This window comes from Astyanax mexicanus, chromosome 15, assembly GCF_023375975.1.
Source record: "Astyanax mexicanus isolate ESR-SI-001 chromosome 15, AstMex3_surface, whole genome shotgun sequence".
NCBI classification, from domain to species: Eukaryota; Metazoa; Chordata; class Actinopteri; order Characiformes; family Acestrorhamphidae; genus Astyanax; species Astyanax mexicanus.
In genome coordinates this window covers 28,269,790-28,291,486 of record NC_064422.1, presented here as the reverse complement: position 1 = coordinate 28,291,486, position 21,697 = coordinate 28,269,790, and the positions used below count along the sequence as shown (strand labels likewise).

At 37.1% G+C, this 21,697-nt stretch overlaps 2 protein-coding genes across 2 annotated transcripts; both read left to right on the top strand.

Moving 5' to 3' along the window:
- Positions 1–156: 156 nt before the first annotated feature.
- Positions 157–5,515, top strand: kdelr2b (KDEL endoplasmic reticulum protein retention receptor 2b). Its single transcript, XM_007257245.4, has 5 exons — positions 157–435; positions 2,526–2,626; positions 3,150–3,308; positions 3,526–3,778; positions 4,154–5,515. The coding sequence occupies exons 1-5, from the start codon at positions 345–347 to the stop codon at positions 4,186–4,188; spliced, it is 639 nt and encodes a 212-aa protein (XP_007257307.1). The 5' UTR covers positions 157–344; the 3' UTR covers positions 4,189–5,515.
- A 1,665-nt stretch (positions 5,516–7,180) lies between these two features.
- daglb (diacylglycerol lipase, beta) lies at positions 7,181–21,019 on the top strand. The gene is made up of 15 exons (XM_007257243.4): positions 7,181–7,755; positions 9,030–9,181; positions 9,281–9,455; positions 10,122–10,389; positions 10,521–10,643; positions 12,483–12,610; positions 12,725–12,851; positions 13,773–13,856; positions 14,878–14,955; positions 15,776–15,856; positions 15,959–16,086; positions 16,254–16,322; positions 16,511–16,583; positions 18,006–18,256; positions 20,178–21,019. Exons 1-15 carry the CDS (start codon positions 7,661–7,663, stop codon positions 20,371–20,373), a joined length of 2,028 nt encoding a protein of 675 aa, XP_007257305.2. The 5' UTR covers positions 7,181–7,660; the 3' UTR covers positions 20,374–21,019.
- Positions 21,020–21,697: the final 678 nt, after the last annotated feature.

Here is a 21,697-nt window from a genome sequence, read left to right as displayed (position 1 = left end):
TCTAAATAAAAACTAAAGAAATAAATAAGGAGTCTTGTCCTGTCGGGTTTACTTTAACACGCGGCCTGTCCCGCCCTTTCCGGCGGTGTCAGCGCTGCGCTTGGCGGCTCCAGCCCCCCTCGCCGCGCTCTATTGGCCGCTCAGCCCGCTGGCCACGTCCCCGGGCCACGTCGCGCTCTCCTCGCCATCTTTCAACTGGGAGTGGGGCAAACCACCGCGGAGTCGCCTGCCCTTCTCTCACTGTAGAGGAGCCGCTCAGTGCTGCTGAAGTGCGGGTCCGGCCTAACTGATATTGAGCTAAAGTAGCACTTCCCCCGCCTGTCTCTGTGAGCGCGGACACAAACATGAACATCTTCAGACTCACCGGCGATCTCTCGCACTTAGCGGCGATCATCATCCTGCTGCTCAAGATATGGAAGAGCAGGTCGTGTGCCGGTAAGATCAGGGGTTTAATGAGTCCGCCTGCAGTCAGTTGCAGCCCTGTGTGTGATTTGAATTGGTATTTGGGGGAGGTTTTGGTTGTTTTGCACGCTGGAGATTTTAGTTATCGTTAAGCTTAGCTATCTATAACTGGCTGGGGAGCTAAACAAACTCAGCGGAGGCTCAGCGGCTGTCAGTGGAATCGGCCAGGCCGCGGCTCTGCACTTTAACAAGCTACAGAGCGGAGAAACTTCACTGACACCCGCTGATATGAGCAGACTGGCGGATTCAGACTTTGGTCGTTTTTTCTTATCAGTTTTACTGCCAGTGTTGTTCAGTCTAGGTGGCGATTAAACACCACACAGCGAAGCTATCTAGTTAGCTTGGGTAGTTTGGAGGAAAGTTAGCTAGCGCTACCTAGCAACCTTAGCTAGTTTACTAGCTTTAGCTAAGCTAGCTTAATCAACACGTCAGTCTTTTTCTCTTTGCTGATAGCTAAGCCAGCTAACTAGATTTTCAGCTAGATAGCTTGGATCCTCAACTGACTCCCAAACTCAGATCTTGTTTGGGGTATATTTAGGATCATCAACTGCTAAATATAGCTACCTAGCTTTTCTCTATCTAAACAACCTGCAGCAGCAGTTAACCGAGCTAACCCAGCCATATGTCATGCTGTCATATGTTGATTAACTGTTCTTCTATATTAAGTCATCTACACCTGGCATTAGAGTTGAGTACTTTAAGTTACTGTTGATTTAAAGCAAGCTTTCATTCATTCTGTCTGTCTATCTGGAGGTTGTGCCTGGCCTCTGACGTGGCAGGATGTAGCCTCAGGTTACTCCACTGATCAACAGTCATCATTAAATCTCTGAAGAGTTTGAGTTCAATTTCAGCTAAAATAAATAAAGTTGTTTAGTAATGTAACCTAGCTAAAACATCATTTAAATCACTTACATCTTGACATGACAACAAAACACACTTTTTAGACTGTTTTGTACAGCTCTGGAAAAGAGACCACTTCAGTTTCTGAATCAGTTTTTCTGATTTTGTGCTAAATGTTTGAGTAAAATTAACGTTGTTGTTTTATTCTATAAACTGTGGACAACATTTCTTCCAAAATCCAATGGGAAAATGAGAAATGGCTGAAATAAGAAAAAGCGGCAGAGCTTTTAGACCTCAAATAATGCAAAGAAGAGTTCATATTCGTGAAGTTTTAAGAGTTCAGAAATCACTATTTGGTGCAATAACCCTAGTTATTCATGCAGTTTTTATGCATCTTGGCATGTTCTCCTCCACCAGTCTTACACACTGGACACTCCTGGTGCAAAAATTCAAGCAGTTTGAGCTTGGTTTGATGGCTTGTGATGATCATTATTTTAAGTTTTCTCTTATTTTTTCCAGAGCTGTATGGAGTGTTTTAGTAAGACTTAATAAATAGCTTAATAAATAAAAAAGTTTAGTTAACTCTGTGATTTTGAGTAGTAGTAGCCCACCTGTCATTGAATGTAAATGACAGGCTTTTGTTTGAATATCTCCTTTGGTATACAACAGATTAATTTAAATATGTTTCTTGATTCAATTTGTATTGTAGGGAGTGGATGATTGTGCTTGATGAGTCAGTTCCACTCTATTGACTTTATTACTATTGACATTGTAGTTCTCTCAGTGTAGGAATTGAGTGAGTAGCACTTTCTTGTGTGAAGTTAAACATGAGGGGGGGGCTGTAACTGTAGCTAAGTAAGTCTTGTGTAATAGATAGGTATAATCATGTTTTGCACCATGTTTGTGAAATTAATAATAATCATATGAAAATATCATGATAATAATCAAATTTGGTTTATAATAATTTTTAAGGAACCTGACATTGTCCACTTTAATTTAAACTTAAATGATCTAAGCTGTACAATTAATATTCCTGAACTGGATTAGAGGGTTTGTATTATATTCTATATTTTATTATTTTTATTATGCATTCATTTTTAATGTTTGTTAATCTGGAAATTATGTTTGTTAAGCTATTTTGAGATTTTTTTTTATTAAAAAGAGGTTTTACTCTTAAGATACCGCAACTGAGCAACCTCTGACTTGTTTTTGTCTTTTTTCAGGTATATCTGGCAAGAGTCAGATTCTGTTTGCTCTGGTTTTCACGACTCGCTACTTGGACCTCCTCACCTCGTTTATCTCTCTGTACAACACCACTATGAAGGTGAGCTGGCGTGGACTGCTGAACTCTTTCATCATGAAGTGTTCACATACTGTGATACCATTCCTACATCTCAGTGATCTTTCTTACACTTTTTTTAAAGGTAGCTGAAGTCACAAAATGCAAAACTGTATAATTAAATCACTAAAATGTAGTCATTCAGAGTAGTTTGTTATGAAATGGCTCACTGTAAAGATGTATTTCTAGTAACAATTATATAAACTAGTCCAAATATAGCATATTTATTTATTGTATTAATCAGTCAGTAAGCCTACCATTTTTGTGTATAAATGTTATGTACAATTGTATTGTTGGAGGCTGTTTCTCCCTAAATTGACCTAAATTGACCTTTTTTTTTTCAATTGTTGGTGGAGAAAATTATCTCAAAATGTCCTGCAACAGCACTGTACTGTTATTTATTGTAAATTAAAAGTAAATTAACTAAATTTAAATAATTTGGTGAAATTTCTTTTGAAACCATCTCTCCTCTATTACATTATACATTTATATGTTTTATTTTAAACAGGTTATTTACATTGGATGTGCATACGCCACTGTCTATCTGATCTACGCCAAGTTCAAAGCCACCTATGATGGCAACCATGACACTTTCAGGGTGGAGTTCTTGGTCGTTCCTGTGGGTGGCCTTGCTTTCCTCGTCAACCATGACTTCTCTCCTCTGGAGGTGAGATATCACTGAACTGTTGTAATATCATTATTTGCTGTTTTGCTCCTTTTCTTGTTTGTTCACACACTGTTGTGCATTCATTTCCCAAATGTGCAAAAAAAATGTGCACCATGCACGAGAGTAGACACATACTAAACACAACCTGTTTCCTGTACGTCCCTATTCTCTCTTCTGTTGAGCATTACTGAAGATTTATATTTTGTTGTTACTGTAGATCTTGTGGACCTTCTCCATCTACTTGGAGTCGGTGGCCATTCTGCCTCAGCTTTTCATGATCAGCAAGACTGGGGAGGCTGAGACCATCACCACGCACTATCTGTTCTTCCTGGGGCTCTACCGTGCCCTGTATCTTATCAACTGGATCTGGCGCTTCTACTTTGAAGGGTTCTTTGATATGATTGCCATTGTGGCAGGCGTTGTCCAGACAATCCTATATTGTGATTTCTTTTATCTCTATGTAACAAAAGGTAAGTTAAATTGTAATTCTTATTTTATTCTTGTGTTTATATATTGTTTTTGACCTTTAATTGAACAAAAAAAGCATTACCCCATGGAGTTTGATCTGAACTGCATTACATAAACGGAGTGATTGTAGAGAGATTAAAACGATTGATTGAATTGACTACAAAGCATATTAAAAGGACTAAGCTTAATCTCTGTTCAGGTAACCAACTTTTATTGTACTTTGCCTAAGTTCTTTTTTACCATAAGACATTAAAACCTGTATTAAAATTTAATCATAATACATCAGAGGCAAAGGTCATCTGTACCTCCTATATATAGATACACGGGTGAAAAACACTTCCTGCAAATTCTAAATTTGTCCATGTTTCTGTTTATAGTGCTGAAAGGAAAGAAGCTGAGTTTGCCCGCTTAAGTGCCAGCTTGAAGCCAGAGCTTTGGCAGCCGTTCGTGGGAGCACGGGACACCGCTGACACCGCTGAAGTTTGAGTAAGTTGGAGATGCCTGAGACGGAGTGCAAAAGGGATCCACTGCTGTTTCTCCTAAACCTTGACCACGTCAACAGCTCTGGGACGTTTTCTTCGATTCAAACAACGGCAAATTCACACAGCTCCCCCACTGGATACCTGTTTTATTAATTTTGCCTTACTATTTTTATTATGACGTACCAAGGAAGAATAATGTTTTGTACATGAACTGTGTATTTCCTTCAGTTGTTCTCATGGCATCATAAAAAGAGCTGAAATTGCCTAAAATTTGGCGGTGTGAGTAACGGTCAATGGGACTTATTCTTATGCCGAATATTGATTATATTTGTAAGAGTATTTGCAATCTGAATACATTGTTTGTACATTGTTTTCTGAATCTCTCCAGGGGTGTTAGTAGGCTGAATTGTTTGAAAAACGGTTGTTCTTATTTGTCACCCTGTACATTCCTTTATAAAGGAAGGCTAATCTTAATACATTGGTTTGCCCCATGCTCTGGTCAGCCCTTTTTTGTTGTTTGAGTGAAATGGCACCTTTTCAGTGTTTCCGAAGTTTTTGGGAAGAAACATTTCAAATTGATCAAGCGTGTAGCAACGTGGAAGCTGATATTTGGTCATTTTTATTTTCTTTAGCTGTTTTTCTTTGCTTTTCTTTTATTTCAATGCTGGTGTTCCCATCTGAGTCAGAGATGCATCAGTTTGCATTTATGATCCACTACTTTTTTTTTTTCCATGCGTTTTCTTTTATTTTACTTATCCAAATTTGCTTTATTTTGTGCTTTAAATATTACTTCCCCTCTATTTGACACGCTGTACATATATTATATGTATAGTGTCATATGAGCCAATGTGCTTTTTAAAATTCTACATGGTGGTTATGAAATTCTTCACAAATGACAATTTGTTGCGGTAGCTTCTAACTTAATAACAGAGGGACTGACTTTTACAACATTTATCTCCTGTGTATTGAAGATTTTTTTTGTCTTTTTACCAGCAGCATTGCCCACTAAGTTGTGAAGCATGATTTGTATATTGAGCTTTTCTTTAATGCTAGATTTTTATTTCTGATCACTGAGGGCTGGGCATTGTTGCAAATTGGTATTGAGCAGTTAATTTTAATTTTCTGGATTAAATATTTTCCCTCTCCCTTTTCTCTTGCTTTCTCTCTCCCTTTTTTTTCTTTTTTTAAGTTTTCCTTTTGATAAGCATTTTTTGCATGATGTCCACCTCAAATATTAAAAGTTTATGGGAAACACTATTTGTTATGCTGTGTCTTCTTAACTCTCAAACTGACCCTAAATAGTACATAAGATGCCCATCGATTCTAAGTCTTTGTGTAGATTAAAGGTTGAATATTATTTGTTTTAAAATCCAGTTCTGAATCTAAATATTTGTAAAGATATTGTGGTTAAACAAATTTTGATACTAGATAATGCAGCAGTACTTTATGTAATTGCTACATGTTAAAGAATAAAGAGGTTAAGTTGATTGAGGGGAAACAAAGGAGGGCTTCAATCCCCTTTGACATCATCCATGTCCATTTCCTAAGCTCCAAATTTTTTTACTTGACAAAATATAATTTCACTCTAATTTAGGAGTGGCTCGGTATGCTGTTTATTGTTTTGCATTCACAAAGTCCTGCCTTGCGACCAAATATAGCAGTCGGACAGATTTTTTTTACATTCATCTGACGGTAGATGTAGTTTATAAATGTATAGTACATTGCATCAATGTGTTAAATAAGTTAGCTGTTTGTATTTAAGAGTCATTCATTTCTCTGACTGAACCTGCAAGTGCAAATCCGTGAGAAAAAGAGACTAGATCTAGACTATTGACACATTCAATTAATTAGTAATTGTAGTTTGGGACACAAACATTATGATTTACATAGCTCATGTACAGTCAAAATAATTATATTCCTATTTACAGTGGTATGAAAAAGTTTGGGCACCCCTGATAATTTTCATGATTTTCCATTTTAAATCATTGGTTGTTGGGATCAGACATTTTAGTTAAATACATCATATAGCAGACGAACACGGTAATATTTGAAAAGTGAAATACAGTTTATAGGATTTACAGAAAGTGTGAAATAATTATGTTTTATTTAGACAGGTGCATAAATTTGGGCACAGAAAAATTACAGCAATATTTAGTAAATCCTTGTTTTGCAGCCTCTAAACACTTCCTACAACTTCCAATGAGAGAGGCTTGTGGCTGGAAGTATTTTCAGGTCTTTGGAGCTGATCTGTGGGTTGACTATGACTGATTCACCATCCTTGTCTTCTGCTTATCTGAGATTTGTCTTGGCCTGAAACTTCAGACCTTAACTAGAACTGTGCCTGTGGTCTTCCTGACTATGTCTCTCACAGTGGAAACTGACAGTTGAAATTTTTGAGATAGCTTTTTGTATTCTACCTCTGAATCAAGATGCTGAATAGTCTTTGTTTTCAGGTAATTTGAGGGTTGTTTTGAGGCTCCCATGTTGCCCCTTTCCAGAGAAGATGCAAAGAGGAGAAAAACTTGCAGTTTGCCTTCTTAACCCATTCTCATAATTGGATTCACCTGTGTGTGTGGTTCAAACGTCAATGAGCTTACCAAACACATTTTGTTTACGTTCCAATCAGGAGTGATAAAATCACCAGCCTAATTTTGTTTATTAATTGCACACAATTATTGCACACCTTCTGTAAACCCTATAAACTGCGTTTCACTTCTCAAATATCACTGTGCTCGTCTGCTATATGATATATTTACCTTTAAATGTATAATATAAAATTGATGATCCAAGCAACCAATAATTTATAAAGGAAAATCATGAAAATGATCAGCGGTGCCCAAACTGTTTCATACCACTGTGGTTAGATAAGGATACGAGCTAAACCCTATCCCGGAACTGTCTGTAGCAGTGCAGGAAACAGACGGAGGGGTTTGGATGTGACACCGCAAAACAGAAAACAACAGGCAGCGGTGTCAATACAGCTGAATATGGCGCAGTGTTGACGAGCGTTTACAGCTACAGTGTATATTTAACTAGTGTATTTACAGTGTTTAGTATGTGTAGAAGCGGGGAGAGGGAACGGGAGCTGAGCTGTGTGTGTTGTTGGAGCTGTTCATGTGGAGTTTGAGGCACTGGGTGTACTGGTTCCTGTAGGCGAGGCTGTGTTGTGTAAGGGGGTGTTGTGCTGGTTTCGGGTCGCTGTGCTGTAATGCGGACTGGGATGTCACCGGGAGCAGCTCACTGTGCAGCTAACGCACACACACACTGACACGCACACACACGCACTGACAGTCCGGCCGCGCTACTGCCTGTTTCAGCGGCCGCCTCTTTCTCCTCCTGCTGCTGCTGTGTGTGCGTTCCCCGGGCTTGGGCTGCTGACCGCAGGCGGGATCAGCTGTCACGATGCCGGGCATGGTGGTATTCGGGCGGCGGTGGGGAATCGCCAGCGATGATCTGGTCCTGCCGGGAGCCTTCGAGCTCTTCATCCGCGTCCTTTGGTAGGAAGAGCTGCTTCATAAATATGGCGTTATGGTTTCCTCTCATAATCCTTTGTTTAGCTACACATAATTAGCTACACAGCGATGTGTTTTTGGGATGTGTATTGCTTTATGTGTTGTGTCGATATCTTAACTCTCCAGAGCCAAATGTCATATCTTATACTGTTAGACGTAGCTAAACCTTTCCCTTGGGTTAGAGGGGCGCCTCAGTCTAACTTGGCGAATGATTTATTACATAAATAGGAACGCTTATTAACTTGAGGGAACAATGTAACAACAATATAAGTCTTTAAATATTGTTTCAAATGCATAAGACTTAGTGATCCTGTCACCTGAAATGACACTGGCAATTTATACATATACCCTCATATTTGTTGTAAATACTGAAACAATATTATACCTTTTCATAGGACAACACTGAACATATGACAAATGTGAAGTAGTCAATGCTTAGCTTGTTTAACAGTATAAATGTGCTGTATCCTCAAAATAACTCAATACACAGCCATTGTCTAAACCAATGACAACAAAAGTGAGTACACTCCTAAATGCCCAACTACTCATTTTCCCTCACAGATGTCTTGTCATTTGGCTCAGGTGTGAATAGAGAGCAGGTGTGTTTAATTTGTCTCTCATACTGGTCACTGGAAGTTCATCATGGCACTTCGTGGCAAAGAACTCTCGGTGGATCTAAAAAAGAAAATAAATTGTTACTCTACACAGTTATGGCCCAGGACAAAATATATAAAATATAAAATATTTACACAAATGTGTACTCACTATTATGAGATACTGTATTAAAATATGAACTACAATTTAAGATCATTGTAGTGCAGTTATGAAATGTGAAATTGTCATATTGCCAAGACCACATATCCAAAATAATCCATAATGTTAATGTTAGCATTGATTTACTTGGAGTCTTGAAGCTATAAATATTTTTTTTGTTTATACTAATTCAGGAAATTTCTAATTTACTTTTGCCTACTGTTAATAGTTATCTATCAGTGCTGTTATGATTCGGATGTCTTTGTGCATCAAAAATTTTAGTTTTATTCAATTGTATATCCTAATACAGATTTAAAACAATATGACGGAAAGAGCTGCTCATTATTTGAATATTAAAAATGAAGGCCCCGTACAACATGCAAAGGAAGGGATTTATCATAAAGTTTAAATTATTTTTGTTTTGTGTGAGATCGTGAGCAGCTCTGAATTGTTTAAAACCAGATTCTTTGGCTTGTAAATTTTATAATTTTAACTGTTTTTTTCAGGTGGATTGGGATTTTAACTCTTTATGCCACACGCAAAGGAAAATTTGACTGTCATGGCGGAGCTCTTCTTCACAGCTACCTCATCGTCCTTCTGGTCCTGCTTGCGTTCATTATTCTAACCTTATGTGCAATTGTTTACGTCAGTGCCCAAGGTAAAATTTATTAATTGATTAACTGTAAGCAGGGCATAATGTCAATTTAAAGTATGATGCTCATAAAAATGTGAATGTCCTTTTTTGTCTTGATTATAGGAACCATTATGAATCCAGGTCCACGGCGCTCTGTGCCAGCTCTGGTGTACCTACGGGCGCTCCTTTACATCCCTGAGTTAGTTTGGGCGTGTCTTGGGGCTGTCTGGGTGTCTGATGACAGCGGAGGATGTGAACCGGCTGAAGTTGGAATTGTTCTAGGTACAGTGGTTGCTAGGTAGGTAAAATAATCGTTAAGCTTTTAAAAATCTTTAGAAATGGGAAATTATTCTAAATGAAAATACACCATTAGAGCATTACAATTATGACCACCTCCTTGTTTCTGCTGGAAACACCTCATTGTCACTGCTGGACTGTCCAGAATAGTCCACCAACAGAATCCTGTGGGCAGTATCCTGATAAAGGACTAGAGAATGACAAACATAAACTGTGCATCATGCTTTATGCTTAATCAGTGTATATCACAAAAAAAAAAAATACATATATATATATATATATATATATATATATATATATATATATATATATATATATATATATATATATATATTAGTGCCCTTTACACAGAGCCTACATCTGACATTCATTGCAGGGGGCATTGCGTGAATTGTTAAATTACTTTTTCAGATGTTTTTAGGAACAGACACCCATTATGATTGTTCTTGGGAGTTTTTTCTGGGGCTGTCTTATTGATTATATTGCTAACATAATTCTTTCATTGCAATATATTGATATAATAATTGAAACAATAATGGAAACTCATTTAAACACTATGTGGACAGTTGTATCAGGTTTTTTCCACAGATTAATAAAATGAAGCTCTGTTAAACTTAATAAAGACCGGTATTACAAGCCTTTGTTTTTTTTTTGTACTCCTCTCTAGCTGGATCATCCTGCTGTCCATGTTTGTGGGCGTGTTGATCGTGTTTGACCCGTTGGGCAGCCTGCGGTGGCCAGTGCCGATTGGTCAATATTCAGGTCTGAGGGATCTGGAGAGCAGTGAGTCCTCTCAGCTCTTTTACAGTGCGCGCTCGCTGGCTGTGCGCGTGTGGGAAAGCCGCCTGCGCCTGCTCTGCTGCTGCCTGCCTCAGGATGACAACCACCGGGCGGCCTTTTCCAGCATTGCTCAACTAGTCAGCGGCTTCTTCTCGGTGAGCTGTGATGCCATACTCTTTCCTGGCCAATTGATTGAATAATCATAGTATGTGTTGTGCCAAGTGATTGACAAACAGAGAGTTTTGTTTTTATGCAAGCAGCTAATTTACAGCTTTATTCTGCCTAGGACACAGACCTGGTGCCCAGTGACATTGCTGCAGGCCTGGCACTCCTGCATCAGGAGCAGGACAAAGTGGAGCAGTGCAAAGACCCTGATGACGTTATACCCCACAGCCCTTCATCCCCCATAGTGAGTCTGTTTCTCAATAATCATACAAAGTAGAGCTGACCTAAATAATCTGAATACTTGACCTTTTGTTTGCTGCTTTTTGGAAAAGTATTGTTGTTGAAAATAGTATGTGCCATATTGTATAATACACAATAATATCACAATAAATAAACAATACCAATCATAGTAATAATGATATTCTATCTTGACAGCAGTTCAAATCAATTCAATTTTATTTATATAGTGCTTTTTACAAAAATAAGTTGTCACAAAGCAGCTTTACAGAGAAAAATGGGTCCATGCCTCTTATGAGCAGCACCACAGAGATGCCAATTATTGTGGTGACGCAGTGGTAAGAGGCAAAAGAAGAAACCTTAGGAGGAACCAAGACTCACTCAGAGGAACCCATCACCCTCCGGTCGACCCAATCAGTACAATCAAATAAGAAATAACAAACAAATAACAGAACAAAACAGAACAAAAAAACTGAGAGATAATGTGGAGCTATATCTAATGTTACCGGTACCAATTTATGAATGTGAAAAAGTGGTGGGCACATAATGGATAATGGAGAGCTTATGGCTAATGTAGAAATAGATTCTGAGTGTGAGTAGATGTGGTAGGTATATATACTTAGTGTTAATGTTGATCAGTGCAGGGTTGTAGAGCAGGAATGCAACACAGCAAGCAGTAGAGAGCCATGCTGGGCAACATCAGAAAAAGGGCATCTCCATACAGGTAAAAAAGATAGATAGAGAAAACAGAGTTAATAAGGGTATTATTTATAATAGGTATGTTTATAGTTTATGTACATGCACTTAATATTATGCTCTTTGAGCTATGAGGTGGTGTAATATTAGATTATTTGTTTTGTACTTTCTTATTTTTTATACTAAAAAACATTTTACACTTTAGTTTCTACTGCAAGTTTGAAACTATATGGCAACAAATTGTAAGTGTGGGATTTTTCTCTTTATCAAAGTGGTCACTAGGGAAACACATAAATTGGTTGTGGTTAAAACATTGTGACTGATGCTGTAAGTAGGCCTAAACCTTACTACATTAATATTTACTTATTTACCAGTTTGTAGGCCTAATAATTTTATTTTGTTTCAATCTATTTGTTAAACGTTAAATAAAAACGTTAAATAAAAATTGCTTATATCACATTTCTACAAAGTAGTAAGTTTTAGACACTTCATTCATCCTATGACATTGAATTGATTAGTGATTTAAAATACAGTTTAAATATATTAAAAAGATTCAAAACCAGTGTCCAGTGTTCTATAGCTGATTTTGTATTTAAAATAGCATTTATTAGCATTGTTAAGGCTGTGTTCAATTAGCTGTGGTGTCAAGCATGTTCACCAATGGCTGCGGGTAGATTGGTTGGAATATAGACCAGGTGTAGCAGCATAAAGGCGGGATTTAAAGTGATGTGGTTAAAGGTAAAAAAAAAATGTAAATCAAAGTGTGGATCCTGTATTATTTCTGCACTTTACTTTCTGCATTATGCTATGCTATGCGTGCAGCACACAGGCTGTCCTAAACCACACAAAACATTTCCTGTAGTGAGAATGTGTTTAAAACTAAAAATATCCCACTGTTGACTACATGTGTGAACGAGAATATCCGAATAATATCCAGACTTAATTCACAACTATACAGAATATAAAAATAGTATCTCAAACAGAAATCACAATTATCCTCACATTTTCTTAAGAGCAGATCTGTGTGTGTGTGCTTTGTAATATGAAATACAAAATGTTTTTTTTTTTTTTTTTGGCTGAATTATTGGTTGCGTAAGTTATGACTGCAATTTTCTCATGTACTGTATATCATCCTGCTGTCTGTGAACAGAGAGAAGATCTGGAGATAGAGCTGGAGAAAGCTGCACACTGTATGCAGTTTGCTGTAGCTGCGTACGGTTGGCCCTTGTATGTTTACTCAAACCCTTTTACTGGACTCTGCAAACTCAGTGGAGACTGGTGAGTCTAATCATATGACCATATTATTGAGTCTTTATATTACATTAATATTCAGAATCCCTCCAAAAGCTAATAAATAAATTGCATGTTGCAATAAAAATGTCTCTGTTCCAGCTGTCGCAACCCCAGAGCAGAGTACGACCTGGTTGGAGGAGATAACCTTGGCTGTAATTTTAACTCCATCTTGCATGTCACGGGACTGCAGTACCGTGACTTTATTCACATTAGCTTCCATAATCAGGTAAGAGAAAGTATACACTCCCCTCTAAAAGAATTGTGATGAGGCCAAACATTTCAGCTCAACATTTGTTTCTAGATATTGTTTTCTCAAATGCACAGTTCAGAAGATTTTTTTGTCTGAACCCACCCATTTTTTTGTGAGCAAAAGTATTGGAAATTAACTTAAAGTGGCAGAATTTTGTGAGTGGCTGGTGGAGCAACGGAGACTTCAGAAGGGGAAACTCAGACCTGAGTAGCTCATTGACCCATAGTAAAGTAGAAGAGTAGATTGTGATTCCTTTACTCCTGCCCTCCTGAGGTTGTTGACGATGTCAGTAACAAGTTGTTTTAGGGTATTTCTTTACAGCACTCACGATGTTTCTGTCATCAACTGCTGTGGTTTTCCTTAGTCTACCTGTTTAACACCAGTTGTTTAGTACACCAGTGACGACTTTCTTCTTCAGAACTTTCCAAACTGTTGCACTAACAATGGCCAAGATTTGTTAAATGGCTCTGATTTATTTTCCATCTTCTCTCAGCTTTCAGATTTCATGGTGGTTACTCCTCTAACTATAAATGCTCAGTCTGCACAGATAAAACCCAAATCTGAAAGTGAACTTAGACATTAATGTTTCAGGACACACATGGGCAAATAAAACCACACCTGACAGTCACATGTTCCAATACTTTTGCTCACAAGACAAATGGGTGAGTTCAGACAAAAGGTGCTATCTTTTAAACTGTGAATTAAATCCAGATGTAAAAACCTGAAAATATGATAAAATGTTGATCTTTTAATTTCAAACTCAATGTTTTTAGTCTAGAGCAGAAATAAAGAGATTTTTCGGAGGAGGCTGTATTGTTTTGTATTGATCTCACAATCTGATTTTAGTTTTTTGTGTTTTGGAGAGTTTTTAACTCTCTTTCATTATTTACTGTGTAGATATATGAGATCCCATTCTTTGTTGCACTGGATCACAAAAGGGAGGCTGTACTGGTTGCTGTGAGAGGAACACTGTCACTAAAGGTGGGTAAAGGCAAGGTAATTGTTTTGATGGTCAGGCAAACAGACTATGTTCACACAGCAGGTAAAAGTGGCCCAAATCTGATTTTATCACCAAATCTGATGTTCATTTTATGCTGTTCACACGATCTGTTTAATGTGACCCATATCTGACATTTGTCTGAACAGTTTTTTCTGTATAAATGACTCCATGCACTAAAGAGCAATGCTGCACATTAATTTTTTGTGTTTCATTCTTGCCAGAATCATAAGACATATCAGGTTCCAGCACCTGACAGCTGGGCTTATCAGCAAAAATGCGTTCAAGCTCACTGTAAAAAGTGCACATTGTTCAGCCATGCCCACATCTTTAGTTTGTGTACTTGGTTTTTATGGCTTTTTCGTGCTGTGATCGCATTCTGCAACTTATTATTAACATTATTAGGGGGGGGGGGCACAAACCTTCTAATATTATTGGAACAGAGACATCAGTCTGTGTCTAAATATTTCTGAGGTCTGTTCAGAAAGTCGCATTGCTGCAAATCTGTTATGCATGAGATTTCAAAACCACATACTAAAGTGCCCCAAATCTGACTTAAAATTGTTTTGAATTTTGCCTGCAGTGTAACTTTTTTACCTGCAGTGTGAATGTAGTCTTAGCCTATTATTTCTTTAAACAAAAAAAGGAAGCTAAATATATATAAAAAACACTGCTACATGTTTTTTTTCCTTATTTATCATTTATTGCATTTATGTTCTCCATTACTTTTGGAAAGCTTTTAAAACATTGTCTGTGGTAAAAACAAGTTTATTTTTATATCTTATATAGATTACCGCCATGCAAAATGTCAGCTTTACAGTAAAATAAACTTTTTTTTTTTATTTAAGTCAGTGTAAAAAAACATTTTATTCCAAGCCATTTTGGATAATTTCAATCCTCCATTCATTATGAAATTCTGACTCAATGTAAATAACTTGCCTATTCACGTTGTAGTAAAAAGTGATAAATTTATCTGTGCTTATGTGTGTTTGCATGCGTTTACAGGACGCTCTGACGGATCTCTCTGCAGAATGTGAGAACCTGCCTGTTGAAGGTGTGTCAGGAGCCTGCTATGCACACAAGGTGAGGTCTAGTTGCATTTATTACATTATTATTGCTAATTTAGTCATTAGTTTATTATGTTAATTATGTATGGTATATATTATGTGATTATCATATTATTGACTATTTAATGACGGGCAGTTCATTTGAATTACTGTTTTAATGTGATTTTCAGAAAAAGGTATTTAAGATCTTTACATATAGAACCTGCCAGAGAAATTCTCAATGGATGAGGCTCCTGTAAGAATACCTGTAAAGAAATATTATGTGTGGCAATAATTTGTATATTTAACAATGTTCCATGATTGAAATATAAGGAATTTCACCTTGTTCAATATAAAACGGCATTTAATGTTGAAAAAATTAATGTTAATTTTTAATTAAATTTTTGTTGGTTTTATACAAGCCTTATTGTGCTTGCACAGTTTGACTCTCTTGACAGAAACAAGTTTGCATATTTCATAGCTCTACTTTTGGCACAAATACAAATAAAACTGAATAAAACTGATTTTTTTTGTTGCTATGTAAGAATAAAAAAAATCTAATGTAAAAATCTAAATTGTGTTTGAGAATCACTTATATATTTAAAACATCAAGGTTTTTCTGTTACAGACGTCTTTAAATATAATTCATCCTGATAAATGTTCCTTTGAATGATTTTTTTTTAAATTTCACTGTCTGTGAGTGAAGAGTAATAAAAGATAAGTTAGAATTCCTATTGTTTTAAAGTCTTTCTGTAAGATTTTATTTGTTAATATTAAATTCCTTTGCCTCAGTGGTTCATCTTTGCATTACATTAAATTCTAATCTCTCTTTCTCTCTCTGTCTCTCTGTTCAACAGGGCATATCTCAAGCAGCCAATTACATCTATAAGAAGCTTGTTAATGATGGCATATTGAGCCAAGCTTTCAGCATCGCACCTGTAAGCCTCTTTTGTTTATACGTGCAATTACAACACAGAGATTGTTGTGTGTACTGTGTAAATCAGTGAATCTGCATGTTATGTAAATGTGTGTTTGTACAGGAGTACAGGCTCGTCATCACAGGGCACAGTCTGGGTGCAGGCACAGCGTCTCTGCTGGCAGTGCTGCTGCGCAGTACTTACCCCACATTACAGTGCTACGCTTTCTCTCCACCAGGGGGCCTCATGAGGTGTGGTTGATTTTTATACATTCTGCATTTCAAGCATGTTTAATATGTTTTGTAAAGATAAAAATCTGTGTCTATTAATTATAGTTATTTAAATATAACTATTGACGGGTAACATACTAGCAATACAATATTGTTTTTTAACATTTATTTTCTCTCTCTCGCTTTAGCAAAGCACTAGCTGAATACTCCAAACAGTTTGTGGTATCTGTGGTTCTAGGAAAGGATCTGGTCCCCAGGTGAGAATTACATGCATGGGCTGTTCTCTGTAGAGCTCAGTAACAAAATAAAATGCTTATCAGTTTAATGAATTCATAGAAGTTTTATTTTGGTGTTTAAGCATTTTTGTCCGTAACTTCCATTTTCACTTCACAGCCTATGTTTGTGGAGTTGGTTTGGCTTTCCAAAGTTTCTCTTTTGTTTTCAGGTTAAGTATTCCAAACATGGAAGACTTGAAGAGGAGAATATTGAAGATGGTGTCTAATTGCAGTAAACCTAAGGTATAACTATTTGCTTGATAGTCCATAGTAATGAATTTAGTTATGTTAAATTGTACCTATTGTATGTAATGCAAACACTGAGCTTGTATAATCTCCTTGGAACATAATTTAACAAAATTTTAATCCAAAATTCTTTACAACCAATTGGCAAGACATATGATAGTAAATTAAAATTGATATGTGATAAAATGCATAAAAGACAATGTAGTAGAAAGAACAAATAATAGCAAATAATAAAGTTTGCGAATGTGAAAAATATTTAAACATCACTACATTAAACCCTTAATATTCCTTACCCCATATAAAGGCTACAGGTGTACGTGATACAAAAACCTTTTTTTTTTCTGCAGTAAAAAAAAAAAACGTATTCACATTCTGAAAATTTAAGGGCTTTAAAATCTCCTACAGTTTTTTTTTCGCTACTCCACTTAATACTTCCAGATCAGAAACAGGTATCAACCCATATTCTGCAGGTTTAAAAAAAAAAAAAAAACATAAAAACTAGACAAACATAATGAAACTAAAGGTTTGGAGGACATAAACTGTTGGATTTGTATTCAGACAAATATTGATTTTAAAGTGAAGTTCAGGAAAGAGCCAATTTTATGATTGTATTTATTATATTTTGACATTAGCAGATTTAAATACTTTTGTATATTTTTTTATTACAATTGTGTTGTTCAGTAATGTTCCTTATCAAACACAAAAGCTTTGTATGTAAGGATTGAATAGAAATCCTCAAGATTTAGTGGTGTAATGTCAGGCAGACAATTGACAAAAATCCTGGCCTGCTAAAGGGTGAAAGCCTGAATAAATAAAAACAGTTTCCATTTAAGCTAAACTGCTATTTCAGTAGTGTAATGAGTGTAATGGTTGGAGACAGCATCATCAATTATTTTTGTTCTGATTTAAGAAAAAACAATTAAAGAGAATAACCATAGCATGAGTCGATCATTATCACGCCCAAGAGTCAGCTAGGGGTTACAAAGTTCCTCAGCAGTGGGCTGTGAATGTTGGGATCAGTTTGAGTAAAGTTTGTGATCCAGGACTGATCATAGTGTACATAACCTGACCTTACTAATTCTGTTTTAGCTAAATGCAATCAAATTCCTTACAGCAACATTCTAAAATTCAGTGGAATGTTTTGCTTGAACATTTTGAACACCCTGGATTTTGTAAGAAATATATACAGTAACATACCACCCCAAGGCAGTGTGTAAAGTGTTCAGTATTACACATTGTTACATGTTCGAATATGTTATAGAGGGAATATGACTCAGGATTTTCCCATCAAAAGCCATTATTAAACCTTAGTATATTCAGAGTAGGTCACACCTGTTTCTATTAATAACTTCTTAGTTAGTAATCTCTCTCTCTCTCTCTCTCTCTCTCTCTCTATCTCTCTCTCTCTATATTCATCAGTACAAGATTCTCTTACATGGTTGCTGGTATGAAGTGTTTGGGGGAACTCCAGATGACTTCCCCACAGAAATGGAGAACCGGAGGGAGGAAGAGTTAAGCCAGCCATTGCTTGGCGGTGGAAGCTTATTGGTGCAGGGCTCCACATCTTACCAGAGCCTATCATCAGATGACTCACCCACCCACTCCACCCATTTGCCACTCTACCTGCCAGGACGCATCATGTACATCACAGAAGACGGACCCACACGAAGGTTAGCTCCGATTACTTAAATCTGATAACTTAAACCACATTCGGATGGTGGTGAGAATCTGTTCTTTTTTTATTATTTGTTTGGTAATTAACTATGAGAAACACCTCCATGTGACCCACCTTGGACGTTCCAATGGCACCATGTATAGAGCCCCCGCCCTGCCGCTCCCAGATTCACTATTTTTTATTCTTCCGTGAAGAATTGTCTGTTCTTTTGTACGTGCTATTCTTTAACACATTTGCACAGATAAAATCAGAAATGTTCTTGTTTTGGAAAGTTTTTGTCAACGATCCTGGTTTGTCATACCCATTGTTCAATTGACCATTTTGTGATGTGTGCAATATTAGAATTGGCCACATCTTTTTTCCAAGACAAAATACAAGATACCTTAAGAGGATGCTGGGGGATTTTTTTGTTTGTACTGAGCGAGTCGACCCCAAAGGGGATGGGTTTCTCTGACTGAGTCTTGGTTCCTCGTAAGGTTTTTTCCTCTTTTTTCCTGCCACTGTTGTCACCACAATAATTGGCAACACTGTGGTGCTCGCCCATAAGAGGCGTGGACCTGTTTTTCTCTGTAAAGCTCCTTTGTGACAACTTGTGTTGTAAAAAGCACTATATAAATAAAATAAAATTTAATTGAATTGGATTGGCTTGCGTAACCCCAGTTGTCTAATCAGGAGTGAGGTATGTGCTCTTCCTTGCGCTTAACTGGAGAAGTGTGCTCTGAGAATGGGGAAGCTGAACCTGTTTTATATAAGGCAGATATCTCACCCTGCAAAAACTTATTTCAGAGAGATACCTCAAAAAAAAATCTTCAGCTAGTTTTACTAATGTTAGCAATGCTCTCTGCTCTTACAGTAATTTACTGCTTTCTGCAATCATTTAACCCACCACAGGTAATATAGAAGTCATTTTTCTAACTGTGCAGTGAGCAGAACTGTCATTATTTTCTCCATCCAGCAAAGACAGACTTTAGAGTAGTGTGGAGTCAAATGTGTCCCACAAATTCTCCCACACAAATCTTATTGGTCAACTATGCATAAGGAGAGCCCAATTAGGATATTCTTATTTGACACTCTCCCACTATGTGTGTGTTCTTCTCTTGCTCTTTTTTTTCAAGTGCGCTCTCACTTTCACTTGCTTACTCTGAGAATTATATATAGGATATTGTATATAATTTGCAGGCATCATGGATCCCCTCTTAAAATGCAGGAGACTCCCTGAACTTCTGTGATGGGTAGACCTCTATGTAGTGTGTGGGTCCTCTTTTATCACTGCTGTGATTGGTCAATTTTTTGTCCCGCAGTAAGATGGATTTTTAGAACCGGATTTAAGAAAGTACACAAGTATATTCAGTTTTCTAAAACAGTATTTTATGCACACATGCCTAAATGGTATACAGTCAGCCACTGCTGGCAATAGTGTGTGAACTTGGAAAATAAAATCGTATCTTATCTGGTCACACTGGAGACCGAAATTTCGGTGAAAAGTGTAAACAGAATTTAGGCAAAATTAATTTAGCTGCTATCAGAATATGAAACTCATTTAATGCTGCGTTTTAAGCAGGCTCCCTTTGCATTACAAATAAACACTGAGAGCCATAAAATATCTGCAGTAGCTGTAGATCAGTATTTACAGGCCCCTTTTTAATTAAAGTGGTCATAAAAATATAAATACCCCATACTTCCTACATCCCCTTTCTGATTTCCTAAAAGCTACCAGAATCTGTTAATATTTAGCAGAACTTCATTACATTCATGCACCAGTGCATCTTGGTAATCCCCTTGTGGAATGTTCAGTTTTAAAACTGCTCTGCTGAAATTTCTAAAACCCATATAGCTCTAGATAAAAATGTAGAGCAGGAGTAAAAAAATACTTTTGAAGTGTTTCACTTCCCCTAATTTTATCTATTCTATTCCAGGCACTGCTTCTCACAGGTACGATACCGTGCTGAGTGGTCCAGCGAGATGGCGTTCCGCAGCGTGCTGATCAGTCCTCGGATGATCGCCGACCATATGCCTGATGTGGTCCTCCGGGCCCTGCACAGCCTCACCAGCGACCGACCGTTCTCCCTCTGCCCCTCCTCCCTCAGCAACAGTCACCTGAATGTCATCTGAGCTCCAACTGCCTGGAGCCTGGATCCTGAATTGACTGTGGCAGAGAATGCACAAGGAGGCTGCAGGGAACTGTACCGTTTAAGACTCATTAAAGAGCATTTCAACTCTTTCGGATTTTAAGTATCTTTTTAATCTGCTGTTTTGGAAGCGCAGTATGCTTCGAACAATATTGTACCATGCACTGCGATTTCCCTGCGTCTCTCATCGTGTCAAAGTCTTGTGTATGTTGTTCAAATGTATTATGTCGTTCTATGTGGGAGAGTCAACACTAACTTATTTTTGAAAGTCCTGAAGGTGTAATATGAAAGAATCACCAGTAATTGTGTGGCCGTGGTGTCTTGTCTGTGCTGTACATTTTTAAAAAATTCAGGGTCATTAGTGCCTATGCGTAGCCGAATATGGTGCTGGAATCACAAAGCCTGGATGCAGAACGGAGCAACATATGATTCCAGTGCAACTATAATGGATGCAGTTTTAATGCATGGTACTAAATCATTCAGTTTGCATGGAAATGTTTAAGTATGTTTGCTCCATTTACATTACGTTACATTGCATTACATTACATCAGCTTATTTGCCAATTTAAATTTGCATCAGAACGTTCACTTTTCATGAGGATTTCTGAATAAATGTGTTCATGAGATTCATGTCAGTTTGTTTGTTTCTCTTGTGACTAAATGGAAAATACTGATTTGGTACAGGTAGTAGGTTTAGACGAAAATATAATGTAATTCAGTTCAAAATGTGAAACTCATATTTAGGTGTATAACACAGAGTGATCTATTGTTGATGATTATGGCTTACAGCCAATGAAACCCCATAACACAGTGGACCAACACCAGCAGATGACAAAACCATCATTGACCATCAGTAAATTTTGCATTTCATTTGGAAATCAAGTGACCAACATCAGCACAGTCTAAGCTGCTTGAGGACTAGTGTGAAGTTTCCACAATAAACGCTTAAAGTTTCGCAAAAAAATGAGACAATGATGTTGAGATGTTGAGTTTCTTTGATTTTACCAAATTGAAAACCCCTGGAATATAATCAAGAGGAAGTTGGATAATCACAAGCCATCAAACAGAGCCGAACTGCTTGATTTTTTGCACCAGGAGTGGCATAAAGTTATCCAAAAGCCAAAAGGGTTATTCCACCAAATAAAAATTTTTGAACTCTTAAAACTTTATGAATATGAACTTGTTTTCCTTGCGTTATTTGAGGTCTGAAAGCTCTGCATCTTATATATATATATATATATATATATATATATATACAAACTTAGATATGTAATAGATATTTATATTTACAATATTATATTGTTAAGA

What these genes read in the sequence shown, in the direction of transcription:
- kdelr2b (XM_007257245.4), top strand. Translation starts at nt 345, where the DNA reads ATGAACATCTTCAGACTCACCGGCGATCTCTCGCACTTAGCGGCGATC. An exon ending in TGTACAACACCACTATGAAG is followed by an intron (nt 2,627 to 3,149) that starts GTGAGCTGGCGT and finishes TATTTTAAACAG; the next exon opens with GTTATTTACATTGGATGTGC. An exon ending in TTATCTCTATGTAACAAAAG is followed by an intron (nt 3,779 to 4,153) that starts GTAAGTTAAATT and finishes TTCTGTTTATAG; the next exon opens with TGCTGAAAGGAAAGAAGCTG.
- daglb (XM_007257243.4), top strand. Translation starts at nt 7,661, where the DNA reads ATGCCGGGCATGGTGGTATTCGGGCGGCGGTGGGGAATCGCCAGCGAT. An exon ending in CCACCAGGGGGCCTCATGAG is followed by an intron (nt 16,087 to 16,253) that starts GTGTGGTTGATT and finishes CTCTCGCTTTAG; the next exon opens with CAAAGCACTAGCTGAATACT. An exon ending in CTAATTGCAGTAAACCTAAG is followed by an intron (nt 16,584 to 18,005) that starts GTATAACTATTT and finishes TATATTCATCAG; the next exon opens with TACAAGATTCTCTTACATGG.